Genomic DNA, 15,620 nt, shown 5'->3' with positions numbered 1-15,620 from the left:
AACATGACTGGGAAAGAGGAAGAGGAGAAAAGAAAGAAAGAAAGAAAGAAAGAAAGAAAGAAAGAAAGAAAGAAAGAAAGAAAGAAAGAAAGAAAGAAAGAAAGAAAGAGAGAAAGAACAAGACAAGACATTTTATGACCGAGATGTCCTTAAAATCAGGTAAGTCATCACTGGTTGAGCCATGATAAAGTGGGAATCTGAACTTAGGACACATTTAACAACCAGGCACAATTTTTAAAATTTTTAAATTAACATCTTGATTCTCAACAAATAGGACTCAGGCTCTATTCATCTAAAAGGCAAAATGAACTAGATATACTAAGGTTCTCTCTCTAATCAAATGCCAGCTAGCCAGTGAGGTCCCCTGAGGATTCACGGTCAACTTCTAGTCTCTCAGGTCCTGATGCAACATTGCAGGTGTAAAGAAAGAATAGAAATACTGGTGAACTGTGACCCCTGGAAAGTCAAAAGGAGAAAAGAGTCCAGGACTCTAATTTTAGAAGGTTGAATCTACTTTCTTATAAATAAGATCAATATGTTTGACATTTTGAGGGCTTTTAAAATTGAAAACTTCAACTATGCATCATAAAATTGCAAATTAGTTGTAATACTATTAATTATCATAAAATATAAATTTGACTAGATTAATATAAATATTAATGAAGCATCTTTTCCATACTTTGCACTAGTTTAAAAATTAAAGAGAATTGGTATGTAGTCAAGTTGTTATTTAAACCTAAGGCTTAAAAAAAATTCTACCTTCTTCTCAAAGTGATCTTTCATGCACCATCCAAAATACTTTAAGACAACCTGAGACTCAAGAGACGAGAGCTGGAATTTAAGTCCCGATGCTAACATATCTTAACATGGTACACAATCTGGTTAGAGGCAGGTTTTGTCTTTAACCTTATGGACCCCACAATATATTTCTACATAAAGTATTTCTCCCCAAAATGATGCTTACCTGCTTTGTAAGATATAGTGTTAGTCTTTGCCACTGACTTTTTATAGCATAAGTATACTGCAGATCCCCACTAAAGAGAAAAGAAAAGGTAGCATTTAATTTTTAAAAGGCAGTAACTTGATGAAATGAATGTGATTGAGCTCTCCAATATGAATTCACTATCATGTAATAACAAATTTCACCTGTAAACTGTTGCCAATCTACTATTTTGTTAGCATTTTATTAGAATCATTGCTTACTTTTCTTTCAGAAGGTGTCAATTCTCCTCTTCACAATAGCAGAAAAAATTGATCCTTTAAAATGAAACTAAGTCACAAAAATTTAGACTTTATTCTAAGTTCCAAGCTTGGGCAGAAATATCAATGACCATTCTCAGTTGAAAAGTAAGGAAATAACCATTAAACATTTCTTTCTCTAATCTTTTTTCATTAAGAAAACTTAGGACACATTTAACAACCAGGCACAATTTTTAAAAAGCTCTTCTCTAAGAGATTGGAGGAAAGGAGGTCCAATGATCAGCCCATCTCATCGGGGGCACCAAGGCCTTACTTCTATGCTGTGATGTGCTTTTGACAGGAGCTTGGCATGACTGTCTGCAGAGAGGCTCTACCAGCAGCTGACTGAGATGGAAGCAGATACTAACACACAACCATTGGACTGAAGTTGGGAACCCCTATGGTTGAATTAGGGGAAGGGTTGAAGAAGCTGAAAGGGAGAGTCACTCCATAGGAAAACCAGCAGTCTCAACTAACGCAGACCCCAGGGAGCTCCCAGAGACTAAGCCACCAACCAGGAGCATGCATGGGCTGGTCCAAGGTCCCTGACACATATGTAGCAGAGGTCTCCCTGGTCTAGCCTCAGTAGGAGAAAATGCGTTTAATCCTTGAGAGCCTTGAGGCCCCAGGAAAATGGGAGGTCTGGTGGGGGGAGCACCCTCCTAGACGCAAGGGAGAGGAGGAATGGGATGAGGAACTGTCAGAGGGAGGATGGAGGGGAGGCAGTGACCAGAATGTAAATAAATAAAATAATTTTTTAAAAAGTTCTCTAAGTATTAAACACATAAAAGGAATTGGTAGTAGTGCATTTAATTTATGTATCCTTTTGCTATTGTTGAAGGCATTGTCCCAAGTTCTAATCTTAATTCAATTATTCTTCAAAAATGCCTATGTACAAAAAAAAAAAAAAGCCTCACTGTATATCTCTAATCTATGAATAAGGAAACCAAGGCATACACGGTGAAGGAATTTGTCTGCTATAGACATGTGAGATTCAAACCCAAGCAGGTTGGCCAGAGTCTATGGTGACCAAGCTGTTAACAATGCCTCTTTATTCTCTACAGAGGAGAATACATGCTCTGTGCAATAGAGAGACTACTGTCACAGTAAGAAAAAAAGAAACACTTTCTGGTTTTAATTTCAATGGGAAAGGTTTAGCTAGAACATCTTGATTAGTTAATAAGACTTAGAAACAGTTCCAATGACAGTGTCAATTACTTTCAGTCAAAAACAAATACATAAATACATGTAGACTTGTATAGCATTGCTAAAATACCAAATCAAATCTGAAATGTTGTATGCTAGGCCCCATATTCATGAAAGAGTTCAAAAACAATCTCTGCCCTAATTATTACCATATATAGCCTTTTAAGACTATTTGTGAACCAAATGTGTGGCGTGTGCTTGGAATCTCAGCCCTTGGGAGAGTGAGGGAGACAGGATCACCATGAGCTGATTTGGCTACAACCAGGCTGGGCTATAGAATGATTCCTTTTCTCACCTTGGACCAGCCTCAACCCCTAAAATTCTATTTGCTACCATGATTTTCTTCTACTATAATCACAACAGCCACATAATATTGCTAAATCATAATCATCTATAGACATTTTTGGCATATTAGTTATAGTAAAAAATGGTCATCTAATTAGGGGTGACATATCTAAAGGTAAACTCTTTTAGGATAAAGTTAGATATTTTCAGTAACCACTTTTCAAAGTGTTTCTTCTAGAAACTGCTCAGTATGACTTTGCATTAACAATCAAAGGGATCTACTGATAATTGGCATTAAATAACCTAACATCTGTAAAGTGCCTGCTTGTACATGCTGAGAAGTTACATTTGAAAAACTGGTAGTTAAAAGTTCAACTCTTAACAAAGTTGTAAATTGACAGGAGCATAAATTAATTAAATTTTTCTTGCTACAAATCTTAGAAATGAACATTGGCTTTGACACAGCAGTTACAGGCCACACAACAGGGTATGAGCAGTGTGGGGCAATGCTTAGCTCTTAGTTCTGCAGTTTATAGCCTGGGTCTGGGTCTTGCTTCACCAATTTACTGAAGGTGTTGCTATGAGGAAAAAACCACTTTTTAATTCTCAAATTTGCTTCTTTATAAAATGGGGGTAAAATACCTACTAAGGTCACTGGCAAGAGTGAAGAAACACTTAGAATACCACACAGCACATAGGCACTATGTAAATACAGCTTATTTCATGTAAAATTTAGTGGTATCAACAGCTTGCTTCTAATATTAAAAATCAGAGTTTCAATGTCTTACAGTAGAAGACAGAACAAATTATAGAAAACTCATCCAATGCAGCAATCTTCATTAAAAATCGTTATACTCACTAGACCTCCCTTATCCACACATTCAGTTTTCACAGTTCAGTTGCCTGTGCTCAACTGGCTCCCCCTTTTCTATCTCTCAGCTCCCCTGGATCTCCCTTAACTCCCAAATGCATGTCCTCTTGTTTGTCTGTTTGTTTTTAAAATAACTCTGATTAGTTCTCTCTATATGTGCATGGATGTGGGAACATCAACTGGACCAGGGGCAGCCTACCAGTGGCCACACCTTCAAAGAACACTTACTCCCAAGGCTGGAGAGATGGTTCAGCAATTAAGAGCATTGATTGCTATTGTAAAGGACCCATATTTAACTCCCAGCACCCACATGACAGCTCACAATTATCTGTAAAGCCAGTCCCAGAGGATTTAGTCAATACCCTCCTCTTGACTCCATGGGCACCAGGCACACACACTTGGTACACAGACACACATGCAGTTAAAACACCCATAAATAGTAAACAAAAGCAAAAAAAAAAAAAAAAAAAAAGTTACTTTCATTCCCCCAGTGGCCACCAAGTGCCAAAAGATTTTCAAGTGGAGATGGGCCCTCATTAGCACCTCCCCCATCAATTTAGAAGTGGTAACCTGCATGACTTTTGTGATGGGGACTTGCACTATCCTGCTCCATCCTGCCTAGGACATGAATCATCCCTTTGTCCAGAATATACTTGCAGTGTTTGCTATCTGCCCATTACTCACCCAACAGCAACAGTGGTGCCTGTGTTGAGAAACCCTCCTCATACTTAACAATGAATCTAACATATCAGAGCAGTGATGCTGGATATTGCACTACTGCTTTGTTACACTTCATTACTAGTTACTGGTGCTAATCTCTTACCATGCCTTGTGCATAAGTTAAATTTTATTATAAAGACATATAGGGAAAAGCATGGTATCTACAGAGTTAAGTCTTACTCAAAAATCCAAAGGAAGGGTCAGAGAGATGACTCAGCAGTAATGAGCATGAACTTCTCTCACAGAGACCCAAGTTCTGCTCCTAGTAATTACACCAGGCAGCTCACCAGCCTGTAACAGCAGCTCCAAGGAATCCAAAGCCTCTGACCTTTGTGAGCACCTGGACTCATGTGCAAATACCCAGGACAGACACACAGACACATAATTACAAGTAAAATCTTTTTTAAAATCTAGGAGCATCACTAGGAGTCTTGGAATGTGTTTTCCACAGGTGCAGGGGGAAGTTATATACATTAAAAGATGTTCAAATGCCACAATAGCCAAAAAACATGTTAAAATCATAGTGATTTCTACTTTTTAATTCCAAAGACATTAACTGACAATAGACAATGTTGGCAAGGTGCAGGACTAAAGAAGGTGCACTCATAGACAAAGGCTAGAGGAAATATAAATCACCACCATGTTTTCAAAGCAATCAGTCAATGTCTTTCAAACTACACGGTACACTGATAGACATATCAATTCTACATCCCTTTTTCTTAAGAGTTATTTATCCATTTATGTGTTTGCTTGCATGTACAGGCCTGGCACCCTTGAAGGTCAGAAGAGGGCATCAGATCTCCTTGGAACTAGAGTTAAGATTGTTATGAGACACTATGTGGGTGCTGGGAACCAACCCCGGGTTCTCTGCAAGAGCATCCAGTGTGCTTACCCTAGGCCATCTTTCAAGTCCCCAGTTCTACTTTCAATTATCTGTTCTTCCCGTGTCATTTTTTTTTTAACAAATATTCATAGAAAAAGGCACAGGGTTGATCAAAGCTGTACTGCTGACAACACAGAAAACTAAAAATAACTTGTATTTATTACCCTATATTTGCAGTTTTTGGAATAGTTTGTAAGTATTAAAAGAAAGTCGGAAGTGACATAAACTAAGATGAATAGTAAAAGTTTGTTTTGAATAGAAATTACATACACACACAGACACACAGACACACATACAGACACAGACACACAAATGGAACCTGGACTGGTGTTATACACCTTTAATCCCAGCACTTGGGAGGCAGAGGCAGGTGATCTCTGTGAGTTCAGCCTTGTCTACACTGTAAGGTCTGTCTCACGAAAACAAATAAGTAAATGTAACTTTTAAAGATTATTACAGCTTAGATCAGGCTTATAACCCTGCAGTGGTTAAGAAGTGATCAAGATCAAGGGATGTTTGAAATTAGAGTCAGCAGAACTCATAGGAGGACGTAGTAAGTAGAAAAGAAAGGTTCTGTTTCTCCAAGGTTTGTTCATTTTAGTAAGTTAAAATTGTCATTTATTAGACAAGCAAGACAGTGGAAATAAGATCTTAAAAGGTATACAAGATTTCACTTCAGGTTGTGTTAAATTTGAGGTGCTCTATTAAGCAAGATAACTAACAAGAAACAATAAATGAGAGAGGTCTAGTCAGACACAGAAGTGTAGAAGTCACCAACTCACTGTATTAGAATAATTAGACTAAAAACAGAGTAAGCTTTGTAAAGATGAATGTGCTAAGGACTGAAGCCTTGGAACCCCACTCCACAGGAAGCTGCGAGACAGAAGGGAATGGCTGGTGGGCTAAGAAAGAAAAGACTCAAGACTGCAGCCAGTGCTTCACCTCTTCTTGGGGGATAGAAAAGCAGTCATCATCTGTAACAAAACCTAAAAGGCTGAGATAAAGAACTGACCACAGGACTCAGTAACAAGAAAAACCTTGGGATGAATAACGTCAAAAACTTAACTGGAGCCAGGTGGTGAAAATGCACACCTTTGATCCCAGTGCTCAGGAGGCAGAAGCAGGCAGATCTCTGAGTTCCAGGCCAACTTGGTCTACAGAGTAGACTCCAGGACAGCCAGGGCTAAATGGAAAAACCTTGTCTAGAAAAACAAAATGAAACAAAACAAACAAAAAAAATCCAAACCAACAAAAGTCAAAAACCAAACCAGAACCTTAACTGGAAAGAGCCAAGGTGAAGGATGGAGTAAAATCTATTCAATTCCTTCTTGCAGGGAATGAGGCTGACAAGGTCTCAAGTAGCTCAGAGTGGCTTTGAACTTACTGTGTGGCCAATGGTGATCTTGAATTTTAATCCTTCTGCCTCAATTCCTAAGTGCTGAAACTGTTGGTGTGCTCCATCACACCCAGTAATGCAGTGCAGGGGGTGGAAGGAAGGGCCTTATGTGCTAGGCAAGCACTACAGTAACTCAGCCCTTCCCTCCAATGCCACCACATACTGAGCTATACCAACTCAGCCATTCCCTCCAATGCCACCACATACTGAAATCTTACAAAGTTTTACTATAGGGAATGGTGAAACAGGACAATGAAAGAGATGGGAATATGGAATCAAAACCTTTTATTTAAAAAAAAAATGGTGATCTTGGGATAAGTTTTGCATGTGTCTGACAGAAGAAAACTGATGATGAACGAAATGACAGGGAAGACCGTGAACGCCGCATCTGTAGAGCTGTGTATGCAAGGGATCTAGCATGAGAGCATGGGGACAAGGAGGCAGCCATGGTGTTAAGTTACTGACGTCATAGAAATAAGGAAAAGTTATTTAAGTTAGAAGGATGAAGGGGAGAGGGAAAGAGAAAACAAAGCTTCTTATACAGTTTTTGTGAAAGTACAACTAAAGTATCCTCAAAAACAATAAAACACCCAACATCCTTAAAAACCTATTTTTCAGATCTGTTACGCGATTTTGTTTTCAAGAAAAGTCTTACAGTTGTGCATTTCTTCACTGGCAAGTGGTTAAGTGCATTAGTGCTACAGAATTAACTTACCATACTATTGTTGAGATTCTTGTCAACCTTGCAGAATGTGTGTGGTGGACTCTCTCCTTTACTGGGTATAATAATGCATATGTCTGTAACAGCCAGCGCATTCTGAGTCGTGTTTTCAGAGGCTCTTCGGTAAGTGATGTAGATTCTTTGTGATGAGGTACTGCCGCTAATATTGGCAGGTCGTCCATAGGGAGTGTTCTGAATAATCTCACAGCCCTGCTTCAGTCTCTCTTTCCAGTCATATAGTACCCTAAAACATAATTTTTAACAAATAAATACACAAAGTTCCCTCAAAACCGAAAGGTAACATTCTCAAGCATCATGGCTCATCTTAAATGCAGCACTGTGTGCGTGCTGGTACACTCCAGTGATTCCAGTACTCAGGAAGAGGAGGCAGGAGGATCAGAAATGCAAGAGCATTCTTGGCTACATGACAAGTTCAAAGCCATGGCTACCTGAGATCCTGCCACATCTCCATCTTCTGCAAAAGAGTTGGGTGTTTCCTGACCCATTCTTCACTTTGACTCTTTCCAGTTAAGTTTTTAATAAATTGTACAATTTATTTTAAGACTAAACTATACAGTCCTATACTAAAGGATAACTGTTTCACTACTAAAACTTTAAATTATATATATAAAAAATCCATATAAAACTTTGTGCTTACTAATATAACAGAGAGTGGTAGTAATTAGATACAAGGACACTTAATGTTCAGCATTCCACATAGTTAAGTTGTTTATTAATGTATGTACTTACCTATATTCTATTAAATCAAGCACATTCTAAAGGAGACATAACCTGTACTTTAGTCACAGTTAAAGTCTACAGAGAATGGCACGCCCAGATAGTACCTTCTTCTACTCTTTCACTCTAACACTTCCAATAAAGATTTCTAAATACAAAGGAGCTAAAAACATATAAATTATTTAGAACTCTACTGCTAATTGTATTGCCTTAGGCAGCATTTAACTTCTCAGAGTCTTATACTACTTAAGTCATAAAATCAAAACTTGGGCCAGTGAGATAGCTTGGTGGACAAAGGCACTTCTTACAAAGCTTGAAAACCGGGGCTGGAGAGATAGCTCAGTGGTTAAGAGCACTAACTCCTCTCCCAGAGATCCTGAGTTCAATTCCCAGCAACTATATGGTGATTCACAACCATCTATAATGGGATCCAATGTCCTCTTCTGGTATGCATGAAAAGAGCAACAGTGTACTCATATACATAAAATAAATAAATTAAAAAAAAAAAACAAAGCTTGAAAACCTGAGTTAGGTCCTGCAACATGGTAGAACATGCATACATGCACACACACACAGAGAAGAGAGATAGAGACAGACAGAAAAACATAGACACAGAAAATCAAATACATACATATATACATGCATACATACGTAATACATATGTACATACGATAGTGAATAAAATTATTTTCCTGGTTTCAAAAGATACAGTGATGAGAGGGATATCGTAAAGAATGAAGAAGGGGCTGACGATGGCTCATTGGTTAAGAGCACTGGTTGCTCCTCCAGAGGACCTGGGTTCAATTTCTAGCACCCACCTGGTGGCTCACACCCCTGAAACTCATTTCAGGGCACCTGATGCCCTCTTCTGGCCTCCCTGGGCACTAGGAATGAATGCAGTACACAGATATACATGCTGGCAAAACATGTATACACATAAAATGAGTTTTCTGTTGTTTGGGGTTTTTTTTGTTGTTTTGGTTGGTTGGTTGGTTTTTAGTTTTTAGTTTTTATAGATAGGGTTTCTCTGTGAAATTCTGGCTGTCCTAGAACTCACTCTGTAGACCAGGCTGGCCTTGATCTCACAGAGATCTGTCTGCCTCTGCCCCCTGAGTGCTGGGATTAAAGGTATATCCCATCATTGCTTAGCGAACTTTTTAAATGAAGAAAATATTTGTAAGTCATATACCTAATGAAGGACTGCATTAAGAACTTGTAAACAACTCTTGGTAAAAGAGCTAAGCACACATTTCTTAAATGATACTAGCTAATAATAAGCACATGTAAAGATGTTCAGGATCGTCAGCAAACACAAGAATGCAAATTAAAATCATAATGAGATTCTGTTTCATACTCACTAGGACAAAAAAATCAAATAGCAATATGAAATATTAGGCAGGCTTGTGAGAAAATCAGAACTTTTCCCATACCCTGTTGGTGGGATTGTACAATGCTTGTGAAACTACTTTGGAAAATATTCCAGAAGTTCCTCAAAAGGTTAAACACAGAATTATCATATGATACAGCAATTCCACTCCCAAGAATATGCACACAAACAAAACATGTCTACATAAAAACGTGTACATGGGCTGGTGAGATGGCTCAGTGGGTAAGAGCACCCGACTGCTCTTCCAAAGGTCCTGAGTTCAAATCCCAGCAACCATATGGTGGCACATGGTGGCTCATAACCATCTGTAACAAGATCTGACATCCTCTTCTGGAGTGTCTGAAGACAGCTNCAGAGTAATTACATATAATAAATAAATAAAGCTTTAAAAAAAACTTGTACATGAATAATCATAAAAGCATTATTAATAATAGACTCAGAGTATAAACAGCCCAAATAGCCATCAACTAGTGGCACAATAAATTATAGTGCAGCCATGTGTTAGAATACTATTTGGTCATATAAAGGAATACCGTACCAGGACATACTATAATATGGATAAACCTTAAAAACATATTTTGTAAAAGAGGCCAATCACACAAAGCATATACATTACAATTCTATTTGCATGAAATATCCCGAATGGGCAAATCTATAGAGCAAGGATGGAAATGGTTTACCTAGGGCCGAGAAGGTTGGGAAACTGAACAGCACACACTAATGAGGCAGGAGTTCTTTCTGACACGATAAAAGTATTCTAAAATATGTTGTGGTGATAGTTGCACACCTTTGACTACACTTAATTATATGCTTCAAAAGGCTAGGACTGCATGCTATATAATTATATCTCAATAAAGTTATCATAAATAGAAAAGAGCCTGCAAGTCCAATATAGTAGGACTCTACCCCAAGATCTTTACTTCATACATGGTTAAGCATACATGTATTCTTATACATGTCTGGCTGTGGTTTCATCCATTTGAGAGGTTGAGGTAAGAGTCTGAGAAAGCCATGCCAACGTAGAATCTTAACTGAAAAAAATTTTCAATTTAAAATTTGTGATGAGGATGATCCATTAGTTTTCTGGTACCCTCTGCTTAATATATTTATTCTCTCCCTTGCATCTAACAGGAAGGCAGGCACTAGGACCCACAGGACAGAGAGATGGAGACAGAGTGAATATAAGATTCTGGGTATGTGTTTCTTTATTTTTAATTCTCCTTCCATCCTGTTTTTTATGGGTGGTAGGGGCAGAACAGGTTCTCACTATGTAGCTCAGGCTGCTGTCAAACATAACAATCTCCTGCCCTAGCCTGCCAAGTGCTAGGATTACAGACATATAGACTACACCCAGGCAAGTGTATTTGTTTCAAAGCTAACATACTGCTATTAATGACTAAATAAAGTTAACTTCAAAATCTACAAGGCATACAATTTAAATTAATATAGTAAAAAACTTACCCCAGATCTGTAAGTGGAGGTTTATCTCTTCCTCTTTTATAGCAAAGGTAAATCTGGGGTCCCACAAGACTTCCATTATTAAGGTCTGCTGACAATCCAGTTGGGGTAACATCAATACACACATAATCCCGTGGCACCTCCTCCCCAAGGGATTTGATGATAACAGAAACATCTGTGATGGGTTCTTTTGGTTTTGCCACTTTGTGACAGGCATCGTTGAAGTGAATTTCCTCTTCAAGAGGCTTTGAAATGTCAGTTAAGCCTGCTACAACAAAGTAGTCAGCAACACGAGGCCCCTTGTCTTCAATCATCTTCCATCACAGAGTTTATATCTAAACAACAATAAAAAAATCTTAATTCTATAATCTGCCAAGTCAAAAGTACAAATCCAGAAAGAACGCAAGTCTTGTTCATACCAGTATTAGATATTTACTTATAAAGTGAAGAACATGCCTTTTTATTATAAAGCTAATGCAGGAATTCTAATTTTGGTATCATGAAAACCTAGATCATTGAAGTAGATAACAACAACAAAACCTGGCCCTTTAAATATATAGGTGAACCTTAAAATATAGTGGAAATTCCCATAGCCTCAAAATATTGAGGAAACCAAGTGCCAGAATGCTATCTATAAGCTAATGTTGAATCAGAAAATCTGCTATCCCCTCAATAATCAAGGAGTTGTATTTTAAAAGGCATTACAAGGACAGGAACAAAGCTTATGAACCAAATCAGACAGGGATCTGAAATGCAGACACTCAGAATCCAAAAGCTCCAAAGACTAGAGTATTACTTAAAGAGTGGCTTTAAAGTCTGTTCACTGCGCTTGGGAGTAGTCCAGTGGCAGAGCGTGTGTGAGGCCCTAGTTCAACCCCAAGCACTAAAAAAAAAAAAAAAACCCACTTCCTATCCACGGACAGAGAGATAATGAAGTCTGCTTCAATGCCTCTCCGGCTTGTGCCGCAGGTGAGACTCTGGAGCATGAGCTTAAGCCATTGTTAAGATCTAGGGAGCTCCAACTGAGAAACATATAATAAAAGTGTTCTGAGACTAGTGACTTCCCTGGAGGAGCAACACCCTAAACTAGGTTTGCACAGACAAGACTCAGCAGAAGAGGAGCTCCAATTCTAAACCACAAAGACATACAAGGACAAATCTATCTCAGCAGGTACAACAAACAAGAACTTAAATAAAAAGAGTACACAACACTCTTATAATAAATTAAAAAGACAAATGTATACATACATCTAAAAGTATTCAAGAGGAAAACCTTCAGTTGTCTAGAATCAGTTAAGCCTTATTTTCTCCTTTAGTTAATATGTTTCTGGCTTTGTAAACCACTGTGACAGGGGGAAAGCAGTATTTAAAACAACAATCTAGAATGTAGGGAATGTCCACTACATTTTAAGGTTCACCTATATATTTAAAGGGCCAGGTTTTGGTTTTGTTGTTATCTACTTCAATGATCTAGGTTTTCATGATAACCAAAATTAGAATTCCTGCATTAGCTTTATAATAAAAAGGCATGTTCTTCACTTTATAGGTAAATATCTAATACTGGTATGAACAGGACTTGCGTTCTTTCTGGATTTGTACTTTTGACTTGGCAGATTATAGAATTAAGTCTTATAAGTCTTGGTTAAAATAAAGGCAAACAAGAAAAAGAATTTCAAGGACAAACAGACACGCACACACACACACCATAAGCCTCTTTTTCACAGTTATCAAATGGGGCACACAGATGACTATAACATATATTTTATATGTAGAGAAATGGAAATATTAAAGTTAGTAGTCATTTGCTTAACCCCAGGATTTCTAAAAATGTACTTAAGCAATAAACCCTATTTTACCACCTAACAACTAGAAAACTCTACATGTTCTAGAAAATGCTAGTTCAAAATAACCTTCCCTGAGGGAATCTGTTGTTGCACACCAGAGTAAAACCTTCTGCACTGGGCTGAGGAGTCAGCTCAGTGGGTGAAGTACCTGTTGTGTAAGGCAGACGACTTGATTTCAGATCCCCAGCACCCAGGTAGAAGCTTGGAGTGCCTGAGGTGGGGGATAGAGACAGTAATTCCCTTTCACCTGGGTGAGGCCCAGGCCCAGGGGGAACCCCAGTGTCAAAGTATAAGGTGGAGATTAACAGAGGAAGACATCAGACATTGACCTCTGGCTGTATGCATGCTTACAGACACACAAACCAGCACTCACACATATAAGCTACACACACACACACACACACACACACACAAACACACACTTCCTGTTTGTTTTTGTTTTTTATGGCTGATGGAGATGGATGCCAGGGAAGTGGTCTACATGAGCCTTTAGCCTCAGAAAGTAAACTTCATTACATTAATTTTTGGAAACTGAGGATCACAAAGCCATGCACTGAATCTAAAGGGTCTCTAGATAATAACTTTAATACAAAGCACTGAAATCTCATTCGTTTGAATTAACAATACTGTGCCATAAGCCAGTACTTATTTAATAAATTGTCTAACTTTATGAATGTACTCATAAGATAGGATGTTTAGGAGCTAGCAAAATGACTCAGAGGGTGCAGGCGCTTGGTGCCAAGCCTGATGACTTCAGTTCAATCCCTGGGATTCCCAGGGGGGAAGGAGAGAACTAACTGACTCCCACAAACTGTCCTCTGACTTGCATACTCATCTCACAGTATGCATGTCCCCACCTATGTACAGATACACACAAATAAATAAAATATAAAGAAGATGAGATGTTTACAGGCCTCTTAAAACTTCATATACCTCGGAGAAGAGTATGAGGTAAAGGTGGTCCAAATGTATTTTATGAAATTCTAAAAAAATTAATAAAAATATTTTATCAAATTTATAAGACTGTTTAGCTAGTATCTAACTTATTTTAAAAACGATTTAAAGTGTATGATAGCACCTTCAGAGTTTTTTGTTTTTACCCTCCCCCCACCCCCCACCCCCACAATCCCAGATAATCCACACCATGACAGGGTTTCACTATGTAGCTCTGGTTGTCCTGGAACTTACCAGGAACTCAAAGAAATCCACCTACCTCTGCCTCCCAAGTGCTTGAATTAAAGCCGTGTGCCTCTATAAAAAACCAACACTGTTTTCCATAGGAGATATATACCTTGGTAAAATCTAAGACCAGACTAAGTAACCTACACGGCGGCATGCTGAGGACAGCAAAGCAAGTACTTTCCCAAGAAGACGGAGCCATTCTCCAGCCCTAATACTTCACTGTAAGTGGAGTCTGTTTTCCTTGGAAACAGAAAACAAGATGCGCACTCTGTTTATATGAAATATAAGATGACTAAACCTTCAAGCCATTCCGAGAAAGGTCCTTACCCATTCAGCAGCTAATGGAGACTGGGTTGTCTCTCTCCCTTTCAACCTTTGGTCAATCCAGACGCTTTTGATTTCTTATCTCACTCCATTAGGTCAAAGTAGGCAAGCATGTGCTACCCAGACTGCCTCTAAAGACAAGAGGCAAGAGTGAAAATCTGAGGGAACATACACATAAGCACACGAGCACGTGCACGCGTGCACACACACACATGCATCATTATACTCATAACATTATTTATTTTAAAATTCTGAACACTTAAAGTTTTGTAAAATTAGTAACTACCAGTGCCAGGTATAGTGACCACATTTGTGACCCCAGCTTAAAAGGGTTCAAAGACTGAGAGGTTGAGGTCTAGGCTCTTTTAACAAGTATCAGATACTAGTGAAATTTCCGGATCTGATATGATATTCACACACTTAGACGTATATATGAAAATGGTTAGTACTACAACGGACCAGTTGATTAAATAGACTAAAAGAACTTTTCTGGATTTGAACTCACAATCCTCCTTCATCATTGTCCTGAGTGCTGGGATTTCAGACTGTCATTATGCTCCCCTCCAAGAGACAGCTTAAAATACCTTTTAACAAATTATTTTGTAACACCTGTTACTTACAGTTATCATATAATGACTATATCCCAAATCCTTAAAGTTCTGGCAAATTAAATTTCCAGTATTTAACATAGAAGAAAGCCAACTGAAATAAATCACAAAGAAAAACAAAAGCTACTCACACATTACTGACGTTTCGGTTGGAAAAAAATAGCTCCTAGTGTGTGAGGCCTCAGGATCTGAGAAATTCTGTACTAAAAAGAATAGAAATTGAAGTTAAATTAATTCTGATAAAGTATCCCCCTAGTATATCTGTGGATATAGTAATTATTTTAAGATAAATACTGCTTTTTAAAAACCACATTTTAATCAATAGCTACAGACTTGAACAGAAACAGACACAGGGGAGTAGGAGAGAAAGCAGAATGACAAATGGCACAGAAGAGCACAGATGTGAGAGCAAGGGAAGGAGGGCATCTTAAATGGCTGTTCCTGGGGCACTGCATCTAAGGGTCTCATTCACAAGACAAAAATATCTATTTAAGACAACTTAAAAGCAGACTCAGAAAAGTTCCATATACATGTTTCAAATAAATCTAAAGTTCAAGAGAGTTTTCCTTTATTGTAAATGTTTACAACTATCTTAATATCAATACTTAACAACAGATACAATAGGGATAGGATAAAGAACCCAAAGTCGCCGGGCGTGGTGGCACACACCTTTAATCCCAGCACTCAGGAGGCAGAGGCAGGCAGATTTCTGAGTTTGAGGCCAGCCTGGTCTACAAAGTGAGTTCCAGGACAGCCAG

The 15,620-nt window shown here is 38.3% G+C and overlaps 1 protein-coding gene across 3 annotated transcripts in view; it reads right to left on the bottom strand.

The window, feature by feature from the left end:
• Dennd4a (DENN domain containing 4A) overlaps window positions 1-15,620 on the bottom strand; it is a 109,765-nt gene that overhangs the window by 70,075 nt on the left and 24,070 nt on the right. For 2 of the 3 annotated variants that reach the window (XM_029543003.1, XM_021206603.2), the window contains 5 exons: window positions 14,994-15,060; window positions 14,258-14,385; window positions 10,908-11,239; window positions 7,316-7,565; window positions 965-1,034 (listed from right to left, as the gene is read on the bottom strand). In XM_029543003.1, the coding sequence (XP_029398863.1) occupies window positions 965-1,034; window positions 7,316-7,565; window positions 10,908-11,218 (631 nt within the window). In that variant the 5' untranslated portion in view covers window positions 11,219-11,239; window positions 14,258-14,385; window positions 14,994-15,060. Of the gene's footprint in view, window positions 1-964; window positions 1,035-7,315; window positions 7,566-10,907; window positions 11,240-14,257; window positions 14,386-14,993; window positions 15,066-15,620 lie in introns of all 3 variants that reach the window. The other variant, XM_029543002.1, reaches the window with a different exon arrangement.

This window comes from Mus pahari, chromosome 10, assembly GCF_900095145.1.
Source record: "Mus pahari chromosome 10, PAHARI_EIJ_v1.1, whole genome shotgun sequence".
In the NCBI taxonomy this organism is placed as follows: Eukaryota; Metazoa; Chordata; class Mammalia; order Rodentia; family Muridae; genus Mus; species Mus pahari.
The sequence above is the reverse complement of the archived record's forward strand: the minus strand, read 5'-3'. Positions and strand labels throughout refer to the sequence as shown.